Source organism: Oryx dammah, unplaced genomic scaffold (assembly GCF_014754425.2).
Source record: "Oryx dammah isolate SB20612 unplaced genomic scaffold, SCBI_Odam_1.1 HiC_scaffold_1, whole genome shotgun sequence".
Classification (NCBI taxonomy): domain Eukaryota; kingdom Metazoa; phylum Chordata; class Mammalia; order Artiodactyla; family Bovidae; genus Oryx; species Oryx dammah.
Window position 1 is genome coordinate 75,698,574 of NW_024070185.1, and position 21,160 is coordinate 75,719,733.

General features: G+C 38.1%; 1 protein-coding gene across 5 annotated transcripts in view; it reads right to left on the reverse strand.

Moving 5' to 3' along the window:
* Nucleotides 1-17,249, reverse strand: part of KIF27 (kinesin family member 27) — a 91,509-nt gene extending 74,260 nt beyond the window's left edge. The window contains exons 1-3 of one of the 5 annotated variants that reach the window (XM_040244513.1): nucleotides 17,114-17,249; nucleotides 10,142-10,526; nucleotides 1,286-1,486 (exon numbers count right to left, since the gene is read on the reverse strand). In XM_040244513.1, coding sequence (XP_040100447.1) covers nucleotides 1,286-1,486; nucleotides 10,142-10,439 — 499 coding nt within the window. In that variant the 5' untranslated portion in view covers nucleotides 10,440-10,526; nucleotides 17,114-17,249. Of the gene's footprint in view, nucleotides 1-1,285; nucleotides 1,487-1,895; nucleotides 1,997-10,141; nucleotides 10,527-16,603; nucleotides 16,909-17,109 lie in introns of those variants that run through there. The other 4 variants (XM_040244523.1, XM_040244532.1, XM_040244542.1 and 1 more) reach the window with 4 other exon arrangements.
* Between the last annotated feature and the right edge of the window lie 3,911 nt (nucleotides 17,250-21,160).

Here is a 21,160-nt window from a genome sequence, read left to right on the forward strand (position 1 = left end):
CATTCCTCTGGCAGGATCCTTTATCTCCAGCAAGATTCTACTAAATGTGTTTTCTAGCAGAAGACATGCAATAACAGTCACTGTTACTAATAATCGGGAAAATCCAAAACCTAAATGTAAGGTCCAACAACGGACTGTTAGTCAAATAGATTATATATTCAGAAGATAAAATTACCACATAAAGTCATAAATTTGAAAAATATTTAATGATGTAGAAATTCTTACAATATAAATATTAAGTAAAAATATAAGATATAATATGATATGTGGAGTTGCAAGTCTAATTTTTTAAAATCAGAGAAAGAAATAGAGAAAGAAATCTGGAAGAAAACACGAAAAAAATTGAGTTCTGAACTTTAACTTTCTTCCTTATACTTTACTATGTTTTCTAAATGTTTTATGTTGAACACATTACCTTTTCAAACAAAAAAGTGGAAAGTGTTATTCTTTAAAATACTTGTACTTTGACCTTCCCATTCTCACCTTCTCCTATTTCAAAACAGACATTTAATGATATAACAAGTTGACAGTACAGAAAGTCAGACCTTGAGAAGCACAACAAAGGACAGATATTAAATGTCGGTATGAAGGAGCAAACACAAAAACTCTAAATTAATTTTTTTTTAAAAAAGAGGAAGCAACAGGTGTGCTGGGACCAAATCAGAAAGGCACAAAGGACAGTTCTGGATCAACTTGGATGAACACAAAAGGGAGAAGCCATCCCCAATGTCAGGGTAACTCTGCGAGAAAAAAAAGAATGCAAAACTAATTTAGCCTAGGTCAGACCAGGAAGGGGGCAGATTATTGGAAATAAATACAGTTGATCCTTGAGCAACATGGGTTTGAACTGTGCAGGTCTACTTATACATGGCTTTTTTTTTTTTTTTTCAATAGTAACATACTACAGTACTACACGATCTGAGATTGGTTGAATCCACTGATGCAGTACCATGGATACAGAAGCCGACTGTAAGTTATGCTTGGATTTCTGACCGCATTGGAGGTCAACACCCCTAACTGCCAACCCCCTCCACATTGTTCAAGGGTCAGCTATATTTTGAATTACAACTTAATAACTTCATCATACCAAGTGGTCTGAAATTCTACTTTTTACCTAGGTGAATTAGCTGCTACTGGTAATCAGTAAGTTACTCCATTTAAAAGTAAAAACAAATTCATTTTGTTTCTATGTCTATTTTTAAAGAATCCTTGGAAAATGTCCAGAAACTGAACTAGATCATATTCATTTGCTAATGAAGGCTATTAATTAAGTAGGCTACTTCACCTGTGTTTCCCTTTTCATCTTCTCGGATGTGAAGATCTTTTACTGATGTCTCCAATTCTAGAAGATCTCTTAGGTCTTCCTTGTATACTTCTATATAAGACACTTTTATATTAAAGTCAATGCTAGACTTTCCAGAGATGTTTTGAAATATTTCTTGGATAGCACGAGGAATGATACCTTTTTGACCCTCCACAACTGAAGCTGAAAATTTAGAAAAGGAAAGCCCATCTGAAACTTAAGATATAAGAAAAGCTACAAGCAATAAATTTACAACCAGAGAGCTCAATCTAGAGCTCTGTGACAACCTAGAGGGGTGGGAATAGGGTGGGGAGAGTGGGAGGGAAATTCAAGAGGGAAGGGACATATGAATACTTATGGCTGATTCACACTGCTGTATGGCAGAAACCAACACAACACTGTAAAGCAATTATCCTCCCATTCAAAATAAATTTTTAAAGATTAAAAAAAATTACCATCAATAAATTTACTTTCTCAAATTTCTATTATAAATTTTTAAAAACCGTAACTATAAAATTCAGGAGCAAAAGTTTTCACATGCGTGCGCTTACTCAAACTTCATTCATGCATTCATTAAATATTTATATAGTACCTACTATGTGCCAGGCAGTATTCTAGGACCCCAGGAACCATCAGTGAACAAATCAGGGAAAAGATCCCTGCCCTTATAGAACTGTACTAGGAGGGACAGACAACAGCAAAAGCAGAATAAGTGAATTATATCATAGATTAAAAGGCATTAGGTATGCCTGGAGAAAAAAATACGGCAAGGTAAGGGGGACTGCAAGTGTAAGGGTATTTGGGTGGAAGGCGATTGCAACTTTAAATTGGAAAGTCATAATGTGGGCATCACAGAAAAGCTGACATTTGAGGAGAAACTTGAATGAGGTGGCAGAGGAGCCATGTATATATCTGAGTGTCCCAGACAGAACAGCAAGGGCAAATGTGCTAAAGTAGTGTGATCCAGAAACAAAGGAAGCCAGTGTAGCTGGAGCAGAGGGAGCAAGGTCAGAGAGGCGACAGAAATCAGAGCAAGCAGGTGCCTGCAGACCACGGTAGGCTTTAGGTCATATTCTGAGTGACCTGAGTCTCACTGGAGCAGAGCAGTAAGCTGGAATTTAAAAGAGACGACTCTATTTTTTGGGTTTTACATCGATCATAGAAGGGCAGGGGTAGAAGTGGGAGACCACTTAGGAGACCAGTGCACCAACCCAGGAATCTAGAGAGTTCAAGGGAGAGGAGGACACAATGGTGACACAAAGTTGGCAGCAGAGAAAGATGACAAGTGATCAGATTCTAGATTTATATTGAAGGGAGAGCCATTAAGATGCCCTGACAGACTGGATGCAGAATGTGAGGGAAAGTGATGAGAAAAACGACAACTCCAAGGTTTTGTCTTCAGCAAGTGGAGCTGTCATCAACTGAGAAGGGGAAGAGTGTGTGTTGAGTTAGTTTGAGGAGAAAATGGCAGAAGTTCATTTTTTGATTTCTTAAGTGTGAGATATCGACTAAGGATACAACTAAGAAGGGTGCGGTTGGATATACGAGATCAGAGTTCAAGACAGTAGTCTGGACTGGAGGTTAAAAACTGGAAGTCAGGTAGCTACATACAGATGGTATTTAATATCATGGGGCTGGATGAGATCAAGAGGAAAAGCTGAGAGTCAGAAGAGAAGAGCACCAAAGAGTGAGCTCTGGGCATTTAACCATTTGTGGGTTCACTTAAGAGGAACCACTAGCAAGAGAGTAGGAGGAAAACTGTGAATATGGTGACCTGAAATCCAAGTGAAGAGCATGTACCAAGTTTGCTGAAAGGCCAGTTTGACTGGAATGACCAACGAATTTAATAAAGTAAAGGTCGTCTGTGATATCTTGACAACTGCCGTGTCAGATGGAGAGAACTGACACCATGAGTCACAGATGAATGACACTTTCAAAGTTCTGCTACAAAGAGGAGCAGAGACGTGGCATGGTGGATGGCATGTGGAGTGGGTAGAGAAGAGGGGAAGTGGGCAATGCTATTAATTATTTAAGATACAGTAAAGACTGAATTAACCAGCATTCTCTCAATTATTAACACTAAAATACTATTAAAATCACACTGTTGTAACTGATTAAAGACTGTGTTCACAATGATCTGATCACTATGATTATTCACTGTTTAAAATACCATGTGAGCAAAGATTTTTAAAATTGATTATGTCCCATTTCCTCAAGGTGAGCAAATTGGTCCTCTAAAACACAATGAGAATGTAAACTCGGACAGCTTTTTTGGAGAACTATTAGTTTCAATAGTATCAAAAGCTGAAACCATAATCACTCTCTGACTCAGAGACAGTTCTACGGAAATACATGCACATACAACCAAATGTGTTATATAAGCATCAGCAAAGATTTCTTGTTTCTGCTTTATTGACTATGCCAAAGCCTTTGAATGTAGGGATGACAATAAACTGTGGAAAATTCTGAAAGAGATGGGAATACCAGACCACCTGACCTGCCTCTTGAGAAACCTATATGCAGGTCAGGAAGCAACAGTTAGAACTGGACATGGAACAATAGACTGGTTCCAAATAGGTAAAGGAGTACGTCAAGGCTGTATATTGTCACCCTGCTTATTTAACTTCTATGCAGAGTACATCATGAGAAACGCTGGACTGGAAGAAACACAAGCTGGAATCAAGACTGCCGGGAGAAATATCAATAACCTCAGATATGCAGATGACACCACCCTTATGGCAGAAAGTGAAGAGGAACTAAAAAGCCTCTTGATGAAAGTGAAAGAGGAGAGTGAAAAAGTTGGCTTAAAGCCCAACATTCAGAAAACTAAGATCATGTCATCCGGTCCCATCACTTCATGGGAAATAGATGGAGAAACAGTGGAAACAGTGTCAGACTTTATTTTGGGGGGCTCCAAAATCACTGCAGATGGTGACTGCAGCCATGAAATTAAAAGACATTCCTTGGAAGGAAAGTTATGACCAACCTAGACAGCATATTCGGAGAAGGCAATAGCAACCCACTCCAGTACTCTTGCCTGGCAAATCCCAGGGACAAAGGAGCCTGGAAGGCTGCAGTTCATGGGGTCGCTACGAGTCATACACAACTAAGCGACTTCACTTTCACTTTTCACTTTCATGCATTGGAGGAAATGGTAACCCACTCCAGTGTTCTTGCCTGGAGAATCCCAGGGACGGGGGAGCCTGGTGGGCTGCCGTCTATGGGGTCGCACTGAGTCGGACATGACTGAAGCGACTTAGCAGCAGCAGCAGCAGAGAGCATATTAAAAAGCAGAGACATTACTTTGCCAACAAAGGTCCATCTGGTCAAGGCTATGGTTTTTCCAGTAGTCACGTATGGATGTGAGAGTTGGACTATAAAGAAAGCTGAGCGCCAAAGAACGGATGCTTTTGAACTGTGGTGTTGGAGAAGACTCTTGAGAGTCCCTTGGACTGCAAGGAGATCCACAGAGTCCATCCTAAAGGAGATCAGTCCTGGGTGTTCATTGGAAGGATTGATGTTGAAGCTGTAACTCCAATACTTTGGCCACCTGATGCAAAGAGCTGACTCATCTGAAAAGACCCTGATGCTGGGAAAGACTGAGGGCAGGAGGAGAAGGGGACGACAGAGGATGAGATGGTTGGATGGCATCACCAACTCAATGGACATGAGTTTGGGTAAACTCTGGGAGTTGGTGATGGACAGGGAGGCCTGCAGTTCATGGGGTCACAAAGGTCGGACACAACTGAGCAACTGAACTGAACTGGACGATGTCTTGTAATTGAGAAAAAATTCCAAACACTAACAAATCCATTAGTAGGAGAATGGTTAACAATGGTATATCATGCATCTATTTTTAAAGAGATGTCTAAGATCCATAAAGTAAAAAAAGAAACTGCAGAGCAAATCTCACTTGGGTAAAAGAAAACATACATATGTATCTATGTGAAGGGTACTTCTGAAAATTCACCAAAAAACGGTTACCTCTGGGGAGTTAGGACAGGGAGAGAAAAGAAAGGAAAACTTTCATAGTCCTAATACTTGAATTTTTACCTTCAGAAATACATATATAGAAATACATATATAGCCTAAAAGTTTTAAATATAGATTACAAAAATAAACTAAATATGCTGTATAGAATTGGAAAAAGCACAAAACAAAAATGCTGACAATCAAATGACAAGACAACAACAACAAAAACCTAAATGATATTTATGTAACAGTTTAAGGCAAAAATAAAAGATTTATAAAGAAACACTAAAAGCCCCAGGAATGCAACAGGCATAACTGGTACCAATGAAGTTCAAAACAGACAGAGGTAGCACAAACTGAGCCCAGGTTAGGTCAACTTATCTCACAGTCCTATGCACTAAAATATCTTTTAGGCTATTTATTAAAATGCAGGTAGACTATTTATTATTGTATTCCAAATCAATGGAATGCAACTCATTTATGTTAGCAAGAACCCTTAAAAAAATATATTGGTGTCATATTTCTTGACACCTAGCCAAAAAGCACATTTTGAAAAAAGCTTGAGCTTTTTTCCCCTGGTGGTTCAGAATCCACCTGCAATGCAGGAGACCTGGCTTCGATCCCTGGGTAGGGAAGATCCCCTGGAGCAGGAAAATGGCAACCGACTCCAGTATTCTTGCCTGGAGAATTCCATGGACAGAGGAACCTGGCATGCTATAGTCCATGGGGTCGCAAAGAGTTGGACACAACTGAGGAACTAACACCTTCACTTTCATGGAAAATACATTCCAAGCTACAAAAAAATGGCTTACAAATGAACCTTAAAAACAACTTGCTTTCAAGTTGAAGATTATCAATGTTCAAATTTTAGGCAACAGACATTCTGAAAACCTGAGCCTTATTAACCTGGACAGTCATTCATTTAATTCAAGATGCAAGACAGGGGAACTCCCTGGTGGTTCAGTGGTTAGGACTGCGCTTTCACTGCCCAGGGCACCACCAAAAAAACCCAAAAAAGATGCAAGATCACCATCGTGTGGCAAGTGAAGGAAGCTGCAGGTTTTCCCAGTACAACAAAGTGAAAATTCCTTCTAGAGAGCTTCCAGGAACTAGCCAACAGCACTGTTTATAAACTCCAGCATTATATATGCATTCTAGCTTAGTCCGAATATGAGGCTGATCAGAAATAGCTCATTCATTTCCCATTTCAACAGATAACAAAGCACAGCAATTCAAAAGATGTAACAAAAAGCTGAATTTCAAATAATATTTATAATTAAAGCTTCAAAATGTATTCTGGTAACCAACAGATCATATGTTCAATGTCACACTTATATTCCTGAAACAGACTATTTCAGAAAGAAACTATAAAGTTTTATACTTCAACAGCCATCATTTAGCTTTTATACATTATTTAAAGAGTATGCAAATGAAAGTTTTTAGACATTATGCTTGGAAAAGTTGGTAAATTCAAGGTTCTGAAAAGCAGGAAAATGAGTGTGACTTTCAATAAGTATTACACTGAAAAAAAATTTTTTTCATTTTACCCCAGTGCCTAACATGGTACCCTGTGCTGTGCTTAGTCTCTTTGTCTTGTCTGACTCTTTGCTACCCCATGGACTATATAGCCCTCCAGGCTCCTCTGTCCATGGGGATTCTCCAGACAAGAATACTGGAGTGGGTTGCCATCCCCTCCTCCAGGGGACCTTCCCAACCCAGGGACTGAATCCAGGTGTCCCACATTGCAAGCGGATTCTATACCATCTGAGCCACCAGGGAAGCCCTAGCCACTGCAAATGCAATCATTTACTGGAGAAAAAATACATTATTTGCATGGTCAATAATCAAACAGTAGATGGCTGACCTAGAATTGGTGCTCTATAGGTAGCCTGGGAAATTGAAAATGCTATTTTCACAAATACATCAAGAAATGCAACTTCAAACAAAGTGTAATTTTTCACCTACCAGATGGTGAGAGAAATATTTTGAATTTATGAGTTCCTGTGACTGGCAAGGATAAGAGCAAATAATTGGCTTTCATATATTGGTAGTGGAAATATACACAGGTACACCGTTTTTGGAGGATAATTTGTCACTATCTATTCACATTTTAAATGTGCACACACGTAGCACTAGTGGTAAAGAATCAGCCTGCCAGTGCAGGAGACATAAGAGAGGTAGGTTCGATCCCTGGGTTGGGAAGATCCCCTGGAAGAGGGCATGGCAACCCACTCTAGTATTCCTGCCTGGAAAATCCCATGGACAGAGGAGCCTGGCAGTATGCAGTCCACAGGGTCGCACAGAATTGGACACGACTGAAGCAAATTAGCATGCACCCATTACTCAACAAATTTACTTTTAGGAATCTATTTTACAGAAATACTAGCACATGGATCCAAAGTTAAATGTACCAAGATACACGCTGCAACTTTTTTGGGGGGCACTCCGAAGCTTGTGGGATCCAAGTTCCCTGATCAGGGACTGAACCTAGGCCATGGTGGTGAAAACACCAAATCATAACCACTAGACCACCAGGAAACTCCTTGCAACTTTTTATAACAGTAAAAATCAAACCTAATCATTAACACTGTCCCTTAATGCTGGAATGGATGAACTATGATCCATTTAAACTATGGAATATTATATGTGCAGTCAAAAAAAAAAAGGTGAAATCCTATGACCTAAATGGGAAGAAATGAAATGATATTTTATACTGTTAAATAAAAAAAAAAGTTACGGAATTACAGGTATAAAATACCTCATTAAATAGACAAATAACAACAAAAAAACAAAAACTACACGTGTCAATACTTGTAGTAAGCCTAGAAAATGTCTAGAGGACTCTAGACAGTAATGTACACAGCAAGCTGTTATTTCCTAGGAATGAAAAATGCTTTCATTTGTTCAATTCGATTTCTTAAGCATCATATGCAATTCTTTTTACAATTCACATTAATTTTTTTAACTGGGTAGGGAGGAATCAAAAATTGTTCCTAATGGCGATATTTCTTTTGGAATAAAGAATTTTAGACTAATTAAAATGTTTTAGGACAATAGATAACTTTAATAACTTTTTCCCTTAAGGAATTAAGATTGGATTCATGGCCTTTTAAAAAACAATTTAGCTGTATGTCACCAAGCTGTGAAAATTTTATAACTCTTATTAGTATAAGGCATATACTGAGTCTTAAAGAACATAAAACATTTGCCAATCAAAAAAACAAAGCTAAGTGCTCAAGAAAACCCACAACTTGTAGTAGAAAAAAACTGAACTATTTATCATGAGACCCTAAAATAATCTAGTATCTTTAATCTCTTAATTGTGTATCACTGTGATTCTAAAAAACGGGAAGGGGTAGGAGATATTGGGCACTTGTTAATCTTGGAATGAGAGCTTCATCAGACAACACAGCTGCCCTCTAACTCTCCCTACCAATCCCTGCTTATAAAAAGAGATGTTCCTGAGAGTCACGTATTTAGCGTTTGAGAAGCATCAAAGCAAACACACTGAGAATCATTACACATAGACAGAATATTAACAATAATTTTAGACCATGATACATATGCACAACATTCAAAGTTTGTTTTTAGTGGGGGAAAAAAAAAACCCAATACAGTAAACGATCTCAGCAGAGAACCTAGCTCTCAATCTCAGCTCCATCACAAGCCACCTAAGTGAACAAGCCCTTCATTGCTCTTTGGCTAGAGCCAAAGAAAGGAAGAGAAACTATTTTCAAGGTTCCTTCCACCTCTAAAGAAAATCCTATGATCCCGCCTTTCTCAACTAGAATTACAAACAAGAGAATTTCTATCCAAAAATATTCAGTTCTAAAAGTAAAAATTTGCTTATACATGAGGTGATGGATATGTTAACTGGATGGGAGGAATCCTTTCATACTGTATACGTTTATCTAATAATGACACTATACACTTTAAATATTTTACAAATGTATTTGTCAATTATACCTCAATAAAGCTAGAAAAATAAAATAGAAATCTGGCTAGAAAATGTTTAGAAAACACTTTACATAATACTTTTCTCCTACTGCCTCTAAGTCTTGTACACTTTAAATATTTTACAACTGTATTTGTCAATTACACCTCATTAGAGCTAGAAAAATAAAATAGAAATCTGGCTAGAAAATGTTTAAAAACACTTTACATAATATGTTTCTGCTACTGCCTCTATGTCTTAGTTGCAGGGCTCTCAACATTTATAATACTAAAAGATGCAAAATCTGATCATGTTAACTCATTTCTCTCTTATTTTAAGTTCTGTTCAAAATGAGAAAGTGTTGCCAGAGGCCAGGGTTGGGAGGTGGCGAAATGGGTGAAGGTGCTCAAAAGGTAAAAACTTTCAGCTATGAGATAATTAAGTTCTGGGGATGTAATGTACAGCATGGTGACTATACTTAACAATATGTATTGTATATTTGAAAACTGTTAAGACAGTAGAATTTAAATGTTCTCATCACAAGAAAAACATGTAGTTACATGAGGTGACTAACGTTAAGCTATATCATTCTGCAATATATAGATATATCAAATCATTACACTATATACTTGGGACTAACACCATGTTACAAGTCAATTATATCTCAAACTGTGAAAAAATGACAAAGAGCTGAACACTGAATATTGTCTTAAAGGTCTTTTCTCAAGCAAACATCATAATAAATTAAACTGTTTAATGAAACTTCAATATTTAAAAACAAATCTTTCAAAAATGATCTTATGAACACATCTAATTATCCTATTCATTATTTCATTCAATCAATATGCTAAGCACCTACTATGTGTCGGGCACTGTAGTATTTCAACTTCTTTCTATTATCTCAAATAAAAGTCAGAGTATGAGAATCTTACCAACATGGCCTCCTCCGATGGTGTATGTCTTCCCAGATCCAGTCTGTCCATAGGCAAAAACGGTTGCATTATAGCCCTCAATGAGTGACAACACTAATGGCTTTATACAGGTATTATAAACTTCATCTTGAGTGGAATTTTTGCCAAAAACAAAATCAAAAGTAAAGATTCTATCTCTCCCAATGATAATTTGTTGGGTGTTTGGAATAACTCTCACACAAGCTTGATGATTATGAAGAACTTCTTTGCACAGCAGAGGTCTAATTCTTATAGCAACTTTAACTGGTATTTCTTCCATGGCAGCTTAGATTTTACTAAATAGATTTTCTACTTAATATCCATCATCTAGTGTGAGACACATCCATTTTATGTAAGATCTGGACCCCTGTGTATCAAAATAAAAACAAAATTTAGTTATTGACTCTTCTTTCCTAATAAACTAACCATCTTCTAAAGTGAAGTCAATTAGAGCAGGCTTTATTCCAATATAAGATAGCTACAAAGAGTAAATCTGTCTAGAAAAAGTATACCTATATAATTTATAGATGAAACAATACAATGTCCAGCTTTGCAGCAAAATAATTTAGGGGGTGGGAGCCATGAGTTAGTAAATGATAAAGCAAAGTGATAAGTGAATGGGATTCAATCATGCCATTCTTTCTATAACAGTAATATGTTTCCCAGCTCATTTATTTAAATATTGAATAATTGGGGAGTTAGAAACATACAGCAAGGAAATAACTGGTAATTGTACATATGTACACAAGTAGTACAAAGCAAACCCTTATATTAGACTTTACAGCTATGTACTGAAAAATAACATCTCCCCTTTGTCACAAATGTTAGAAATTAATCCATGAAAACAGTTTAAAGGATTTCTATAAGTCAATGTAAATTTAAAATGAAACTTTTTATTCAAAGATAACCAAAACTAACAGAAAAACAGTGGTTTCATTCATAAATTATGTGGCACTTTTAAAAAAATTCTCTGGTGGGATTAATACACTAAATTGGTAGCTATATTTACAATGAACAACCTGAAAAATAAGAAAACAATTCCATTTACAATAACATTACAAAGAATCAAATGCTCAGGAATATATTTAACAAAAGACATGTAAAACTTACACTCTGAAAACTACAAAATATTGTTGAAACTAAAGAAGATCTAAACAAATGGAAAAACATCTCATGTTCATGGACTGGAAAGCTTAAAATGGCAATGTTCCTCAAACTGCTCTCAAGATTAAACAGAACGCCTATCAAAATCCCAGTTGACTTCTTTGTAGAAATTGAAAAGCTGATTCTAAAATTCACATGGAAATTCAAGGGACACAGAATAGCAAATAAAATAATGAAAAAGGACAAAGTTGGAGGATATACTTCCCCAATTTCATAACCAGGCAACAGTAATCAAGACAGTATGGTACAGGCACAAAAAGAGAAATATAGATCAATAATTGGATAGACTGCCCAGAGATAAACTCACCCACCTATGGTCACCTAATTTCTATGACAAAGAGGGCAAAAACATACAATGGAGAAAGACAGACTCTTCAATAAGTGGTGCGGGGAAAACTGGACATCTAATATAAAAGAATGAAATTAGAACGCTCCCTAACACCATACACAAAAATAAACTCAAAATGGATTAAAGACCTAAACGTAAGGTCGGACACAATGAAACTCTTATTAAAGGAAAACATAGGCAGAACACTATGACATAAGATCTTTTCTGACTCACCTCCCAGAGTAATGAAAATAAAAACAAAAATAAAGAAATAAGACCTAATTAAACTTAAAAGCTTTTGCACAGCAAAAGAAACCATAAACAAGACAGAAAAAAACACCCCGCAGAAAGGGAGAAAGTATCTGCAAGTGAAGCAACTGACAAAGGATTAATCTCCAAAACTGCATACAAACAGTTTCTGCAGCTCAATTTAAAAAAAACACACAACCCAACCAAAAAATGGGCAGAAGATCTAAACAAACATTTCTCCAAGGAAGATATACAGATGGCTAAAAAACACATAAAGGATGCTAAACATCACTAATTAGGGAAGTGCAAATCAAAAACTACAACAAGGTATCACCTCACACTGTCAAAATGGCCATCATCAAAAAATCTACAAACAATAAATGCTGGAGAGGCTGTGAAGAAAAAGAGAATGCTCTTACACTGTTGGTGGGAATGTAAATTGATACGGTCACTATGGAGAACAGTATGGAGGTTTCTTAAAAAACTAAAAACAGAAGTACCATACGTGATCCAGCAATCCCACTCCTGGGCATACACTTGGACAAAACCATAATTCAAAACGATATATGCACCCCTATGTTCATTGCAGCACTATTTACAACAGCCAGGATATGGAAGCAATCTAAATGTTCATCAACAGAGGAATGGATAAAGAAGATATGGCACATACAAAATACAATGGAATATTACTCAGACATAAAAAGGAACAAAATTGGGACATTTCTATACATGTATGGACCTAGAGACCTATAGAGTGAAGCAAGTCAGAAAAATAAATATCATATATTAATACATATATGTGGAATCTGAAAAAATTGGTATAGACAATCTTATTTACAAAGCAGAAATAGAGACACAGACAGAGAGAACAAACATATAGATACCAGGGGGAAGAGGGGTATGTGGGATGAATTGGGAGACTGAGATTGTGATTGACATATATACACTACTGAAACTATGTATAAAATAGATAATTAATGAGACCCTACTGTACAGCACAAGGAATGCTACTCAATAATCTGTGGTGACCAAATGGGAAGGAAAGCTAAAAAAGAGGGGATATATGGCTTCCTTAATGGCTCAGCGGTAAAAAAAAATCTGCCTGTAATGCAGGAGATGCGGGTTCAATCCCTGAGTTGAGAAGATCTCCTGGAGAAGGAATTGGCAACCCACTCCACTATTCTCACCTAGGAAATCCCTTAGGCAGAGGAGTTTGGCAGGCTACAGTCCATTGGGTCAGGAAAGGGTTGGACACAATGTAGCGACTAAACAACAAAGTAGCTGATTCATTTTGCTATACAGCAGAAACTAATACAACATTGTAAAGCAAGTATGTACTACAAAAGTCTTAAAGGAAAACACAAGGGTAATTCATTGTTGAATTGAATTTAGCAATGGTTTCTCATTTATGTCACCAAAAGCAAAAGCAATAAGCAGTAAAAGGAAAAGTAGATAAAATGAACTCCATCAAATTAAAAGTTTGTACCGCAAAGGATACTACCAAGAAAATGAAAAGATAGTGGCACTATTCACAACAATCAAGACATGGAAATAACCCAAATGTTCATCAACAGATAAATGGATAAAGAAGATGTGGTATGTATAGACAATGGAATACTACTCAGCCATAAAAAAGGAAAATAATGCCATTTGCAGCAACATAGATAGAGATTATCATACAAAATGAAGTTAGACAAATACAAGTACATATGGTATCACTTGTATGTGGAATCTAAAATATGACACAAATTAACTCATCTACAAAACAGATAAAGACTCACAGACACAGAGAACAGATCTGCAGTTGTCAAGGTGGAGAAAGGATGAGGGAAGAACAGAGTGGGAGTTTAGGGTTAGTAGATGCAAACTATTATATATAGAATGGATAAACAACAAGGTCCTACTGTATAGCACTGGAACCGTATTCAATATCCTGTGATAAATCATAATGGAAAAGAATGTGTGTGTGTGTGTGTATATATATATATATCTGAATCACTTTGCTATATAGCAGAAATTAATGTAACACTGTAAATCAACTATACTCCAATAAAAAATTTTTAAAGGAATATAAAAAATAAAATACAATATTGATAACAGAAAAAAAGTGAGAAGACAATTCACTGAATGCTACTGTTATTTAGTCGCTCAGTCATGTCTGACTCTTCTGTGGCCCCATGAATTGGGATTCTCCAGGCAAGAATACTGGATTGAGTTGCCATTTCTTTATCCAAGGGATCTTCCTGAACCAGGGGTCGAACCTGCATCTCCTGCATCGGCAGGAGATCCTATACTGCTGAGCCACAGGAGAAAATACTTGCAAGTCATATATCTAATAACCATTTGTGTCTAGAATACATAAAGAACTATTACAATTCAGAAGGAAAAAAAAATTTTTTTAAGTGGGCCAAAGATCTGAAAATAGAGTTTCAACGATGATATAAAAATGCCCAGGGGGCTTCCCTGGTGGTCCAGTGGTTAAGAATCTGCCCTGGAATGCAAGGTACACAGGTTCAATCCCTGGTCCAGGAACACCCCACATGCTGCAGGGAAACTAAGCCTGTGTGCCACAACTACTGAGCCCTTGGCCTAGAGCCCACAACAAGAGAAGCCACTGCAATGAGAAGCCCTTGCACTACAACAAAGAGTAAGCAGCCCCAGCTCACTGCAACTAGAAAAAGCCAGGGCAAATCAACAAAGACCAAGCAAAAAATAAATAATAAATAAATAAAATCATGTAGTGTAGTGGTTAGTTGCTCAGTAGTGTCCGACTCTTTGTGACCCCAAGGACTGTAGCCCACCAGGCTCCTCCGTCCATGGCGTTTTCCTGGCAAGAATATCGGAGTGGGTTGCTGTTTTCTTCTCCAGGGGATCTTCCCTACCCAGGGATCAAACCTGGGTCTCCAGTTTTGCGGGCAGATTCTTTACCATCTCAGTGACCAGGGAAGCCCATAATAAATAAATTTTATTTATATAAAATTATATATACATAAACACAATCAGATATTACTTTATACCCACTGACATAGCTATAAAAAAGATCACGTAAGTGTTGGCAAGAAGGTAGAGAATATGGAACCCTTATGGGAATATACAATGATACAGCCACTTTGGAACAGCCTGTGTGTGTGTGCAAAGTTGCTTCAGTTGTGTTCGGCTCTTTTCGACTCCATGGACTGTAGCCTGCCAGGCTCCTCTGTCCATGAGATTCTCCAGGCAAGAATACTGGAGCCAGTTGCCATGCCCTCCTCCATTGGGAACAGGCTGGCAGTACCTCAAAATGTTAAAAACACAGTTATCACTTCACCCAGCAATGCAACTCTCAAGTATATTTCCCAAAGAAACAAAAATATATGTTGACATAAAAAGTTGTAAATGAATGTTCACAGTCTTGTTCCTATAAAAGTTAAGAGAAAAAGGAAGTAACAAACAAGTAATCAGTAACAAGTAAATGCAGATGAAAAGTAATCAGTTTGGGGTGGGGCTGAGCCCTATGGAGAAGGGCTCTCTAGTAACCGAGCAGACTAATGGACTAAAATAATATTTTCAGCACTACATGCAATGAAAATGTTAATTAAGACACATTTAGTATTCACTAGCCTTTAAAAAGAACTCTGCAGTAGTACTGTGCATTTATAATTTGGGGAGTGGACAGTCTGAAAAGGATCACAGTAACAAAAAACATTTACGTCACTGTACTAAGAGCCCAGTGAGAGTTAAAAAAATAGCTCCCCTGGGCTGTAAAATCCCAAAACAGAGTCAACAAACTATCTTTAATGGCCGAAGAGATGCACTTAACCTTGGCAGTTTTAATCATTCTAGTGAAATTCTGCACTGAAAAAACAAATACTCATAAATTTGGTGAATCTTTTCTTGGGTAATAAAGGACTATACAACATTTGGTATTGGAAATTTTCCAAAGAAACCACAGGGATGTAGTATGATTTAGTTCTTCCAAACGTCTCTGAACACCTATATTAGGAGTTTCTATCACACAGATTAGGTTTTTTTAATACCATCACATTAAAACAAAACAGTCTATGTTAAGCTAAATCTATTTCCAATAAAATTGCTAACAAAAGGTACAAGTGTAATTGAGATGTTTTCACGTTATTGATTTTTTAAATAGGAGTATCAATAAACAATCTGAATACAAAGGCAACAGAAATCCACCTACTCTAATCACTAAAAACCAATAAGGGCAAAAAAAAAAATCAGTGTAAAAGAATTTATTCTTTTTTTTTTTTTAATCCATAGTACTTATATTTCTTTAGATACTGATCAAATACAGCCATCAGAAGCATATATATTATCTCACCAATAAATTTGAAGTAAATTTAAAATAAAATATGTTTGGTTGGTGATATTTACGCCCACTCAATGGAGGTTTGAAATCTGAGCAAAGGAAGGAGAAATGTTTGATTACTGATGCCATTACTGATTAGAAAAGTGTTCCAATAACCGAAGTCATCTTGTGCCTCTGGCTTTTCAATAGTAGTGATTATCTAAAAATTGTAGTTCGTAAGTAATAAATATTTTCGTAAGAAACTTTCTGGCAAATGAGTAGTGAGCCCCAAATGCATAAAGAACTAGACGAAGAAGACAGGAAGCAAAGATAGGGAAACTACGAAGCTTTTCAAACTGGGAGGGGGCGAAGTTTTATTTTAAAAAATGTTTCAAAGAAAGAATTCGGGCACCCTTACTCTCTCAATTATCTCCTGCTGTAAGGGAGAGGGCTTTCAGACTTCTGCAGAGCTTAGAATGCAGCAAAGTTCCAACATCCGCAATGGAAAAAGGAGGCCTGGGACAAAACGAAACCCCCAAGGAGGGTGGGCCTTTCCCGTCCCTCTTCAGATCCCACAGCTGGAAGTATGGACACAAGATGATACACAAGATCCGACTTCGTGCGGCTCGGTCCGGGGTTCCCGCGCGTCCCTATTCCTCAAGCCCCTCTATCTCACGGGGCACCCAACTTCCCGGCCACTCGCCGGGGGACCCCAGCAACGACCTCAGGCCCCTCGGGCGCCCTCCTCCATCCTGCTGACGCCCCAACCGCCCACCCCGCCAGCCAAGGCTCGGCGGGTCCCAGTCCCCCGGCCCGCACCCTCTCCTCCCAACGGCCTGCCGAGGACGCCGGCGCAGAGGACGCGCTGTCGCCGCACCAGACCCGGACCTCCAGCCCGGCCCGGCCGGCCCGCCTGCCACTCACAGACCGGTTCGAGAAAGCCCGTCTCAGGCGGCCAGCGCAGCGCAGGACTTCTCGGCTTCACTTCACTCCGCCGCGCCGCAGCCACCGCCGCCGCCCGCGCCTTTTGTTGTTATGGGTTCTCCCGGCAACCGGCGAAGCTCGTGCTGACGTGCCCCCGCTCGTCAGGGCGTCCGGCGGCTCCCGGGCCCCACCCCTGCCTGCCAAGCTCCGCTCCTGGACCCGCCCCGTGAGGGAGGAGCCAAGAACCGGCCGCCAGAGTCACTCCAAAGTAAAACCCAGGGAACGCTCTCATAGGGCTCAGCCGAAGTAACCCTCCACGAGTTTGTAAAGTGATTATGAGAAAGATTCACATTGCTTTCAGTATTTTAGCTACCAATTCTATTCATTTTTATTGAAGTTAATTAAGTTCATAAAATGAACAATTTTAAGGTGTACAATTCAATGGCATTTTAGACATTCACAGTATTGTACAACCATCACCTCTATTTCCAAAACATTTTCATCATTCCAAAAGGAAAACCCCATACTGGTTAGCAACATTCCTCCTATTCTTCTCTCCCCCAGCCACTGGAGACCACTAATTACCCTTCTAAGGATTTACCTGATTTGGGCATTTCATAGTCATAGAATCATACAATATGTGGCCTTGTGCTGGCTTTTTTTTTTTTTTTCTTCTTCCTAAAAAAACAATTCCCAGATTTACTCCTGTAATAAACAGGGCTTTAGTTCCTTATTATGGCTGAATAATATCCCATCATGAGGACATGCTACATTTTATGTATCCATTTATCAATTAATGGAGACATGGTTTATTTCCACTTCAGGAATACTATAAATGATTCTGCTATGAACATGATATACAGGTATCTGTTTAATGTCTTTTTTTCAGTTCTTTAAGGTATAGACCTCACAATAAGAGGTGAGGTCTTAAGAGGCCTCTTAAGACCTTCTCTCTCAAGAGGCTGTAAGAGTGACCCAGAGAGTCTAGGGAAATGGCACCAAGTGGAAACCGGCCTTCTGGTTGGGGAGGAGGAAGCTGTCTGTATCTCTAGCCTGAAACAAAGTAATTGAGTGGCAGCACAGGGAGGGCCCTGGAGTGGAACAGCCTACACTACCACCATCTGCTAGGGTAAGAACCTGTGATTTTCCTGGTTTCCATCTTGCCCTCACAAATCCATCCTGTACATCTGCTATGCAGGACACAAACCTGACCACAAATCTGCCTTTTGCCTATACTGTTTTTGCAATGTTATGGAGAATATTACTACTTAGCAGCTGGAATGAGAAATCCATGTATGAAGAGGCACAATTTTGCTGAGAAGATGCTTTGTTAGCCTACACCCAGGTGGAAGTTAAGCCTCCTGAGAGTGACTTGGTAGGTATTCAGGCTTCAGAGAAGAGGATGGTGATGCTCATATGAACCTAGAGAGGAATTATTTGACTGTTCTTGAGAAGGAATGAGAAAGACAGAGGAAGCTTGAAGTGTCAGGAAGAGGCTGAGAGGATGAATCAGAGAGGAAGGAAAGGCTAGCTGATAAAGGAATTCCAGGGAGAACAGACATGTTAGCTAAAGGCGATCTTTAGGTTGTATAACCCCTTCCTCACTCTCCCCGGCAAAATATTCAGTAAAGTCTACATCACTAACCAACGTATTTGTGACACAAATTGTTTGTAACAACTTGAAGATCTGCCAGCCTCTAAGTCAAGTCTGGTGCTGGACAAAAACCACATGAACCTAGAAGGCAGAGAAGAAAGCTGAAATCTGGCTTACATGTCAATGATGTTTTACTTCACTAATAAACCAAAGCAATGTAAATTAAAATAATAAACCATTTTACCTATAAAATTGGTGACAACTTTTTATAATGTAACAGGCAAGCATTCAATGAGACAGACTTTTTTTTAAACCTTTGACGATGCCGCATGGCTGCCCCACTCAACATGTGTGATCTTAGTTCCCCGCCAGGGATCAAAGCCATGTCCCCTGGATTGGCAGTGACCAGTCTTAACTACTGAACCACCAGGGAAGTCCCCAAGATGGATTTTTATACATAATCCCACCTCTTGTCATCTCTCCAAAGAAAATAAAAATATAAATAAAGAATCATGTAGAAGGATATTCATTATGGTATTATGTGTAACAGCAAAAACTTTGAAGTTACATGTATGTTCTATGAAAGGTATCCCTAAATTAACAATAGTACATTTATAAAAGAGAATGTTATGTACATATTGAAATTCAATTTTACAAGAATTTGGTATAGGCAAATGCCTACAAATTGAGCATATAAAATACTATCTAGTGTTCTCATCTGAAGAATTGGAATAGAAGTCATCCCTACTTCATAGAGTTGTTGTAGTTTGAAAGGTGGAACTAACTGTAAAGCAAGGACTCAAAAATTATTAGGTACCTAGAATGATGGTGGTATTTTTCTCAAACTTATTCAGGGGAGAAACACACACACACATATATATATGTAAAAGCAAGAAATAGTTAAAATGTTCAACAAAGTTCATCAAAATAACCGTCATTAACACTGAGTTAAAGGTCATTTTATAACTTAATCAACTAGGGTCTTTATTCAATGAACAAAACCCAATTCTGGAATACTTAAGATTAAAAAAAAAAGACTTCATTGAAAAGTGTATCATTAAAATGCTTTATGTCACAAGTAGTGGCAATGCCAAGTCATATTTTGACTAAGAAAATATATTTCAGTTCATATAACTTGAAATGAAATATGAAAAATCAGTCTTAGAATTGGTAAAATAGAACATACTCTTACATATTCATGAGGGCCTCTATTCTGTGGCATTAATTTATTATTTCTGCATCAATACCATACTGCTTTAATTACTATAGCTTTGCCCTATACTTTACTGATAGGGTAAGCTGTTCCTCATTATTCTAACTTTTTTTTGACTATTCTTAGCATTTCTCTTCCAGAAGAACTTTTGAATCAGTTTGACAATTTCCAGAAGAAAGTTCCATTGAGATTTTTTAAATCGGAATTGCAAATAAAATTTAAAAACCTATAACTTTACTTTTATAAATGGCTCTTTATGGAAAAGATAAAATGCTTCTCATGATAAAGTCCACTCTTCTTGACATGATATACAAGGCCTTTCATAATCTACTTTTTTTCTTACCTTTCTAGATGCCCTGCTATTTCTAAATTTCTTTTAAGAAGATATAGTAACTTATTTATTTTTATTTTTAAAATTTTGGTGGCACTGGGTCTCCTGTTGCAGCACTCAGGCTTCACTAGTTGCAGCACAGAAACTTACTTCCTTCTCAGCACGTGCGATCTTAGTTCCCCAATCAAGGATCAAACCTGCATCTCTTTCACTGGAAGGTAGATTCTTAACCACTGGATCACCAGGGAAGTCCCCCTGCTATTTCTTGCCTCACATTTTAATTCTCCAGCATCAGCAGAGACTATATATCATTCATTTTTATGTCATTTATTTTTTAATTTTTATCATTTATTTATATTTTATCATTGTTAAGCATCAGTTCAGTTCAGTTCATTTGCTCAGTCATGTCCGACTCTTTGCGACCCCATGAATCCCAGCACGCCAGGCCTCCCTGTCCATCACCATCTCCCGGAGTTCACTCAGACTCAAGGCCATCGAGTCCGTGATGCCATCCAGCCATCTCATCCTCTGTTGTCCCCTTCTCCTCCTGCCCCCAATCCCTCCCAGCATCAGAGTCTTTTCCAATGAGTCAACTCTTCGCATGACGAGGCCAAAGTACTGGAGTTTCAGCTTTAGCATCTTTCCTTCCAAAGAAATCCCAGAGCTGATCTCCTTCAGAATGGACTGGTTGGATCTCCTTGTAGTACAAGGGACTCTCAAGAGTCTTCTCCAACACCACAGTTCAAAAGCATCAATTCTTCAGCACTCAGCTTTCTTCACAGTCCAACTCTCACATCCATACATGACCACAGGAAAAACCATAGCCTTGACTAGACGGACCTTAGTCGGCAAAATAATGTCCCTGCTTTTGAATATGCTCTCTAGGTTGGTCATAACTTTTCTTCCAAGGAGT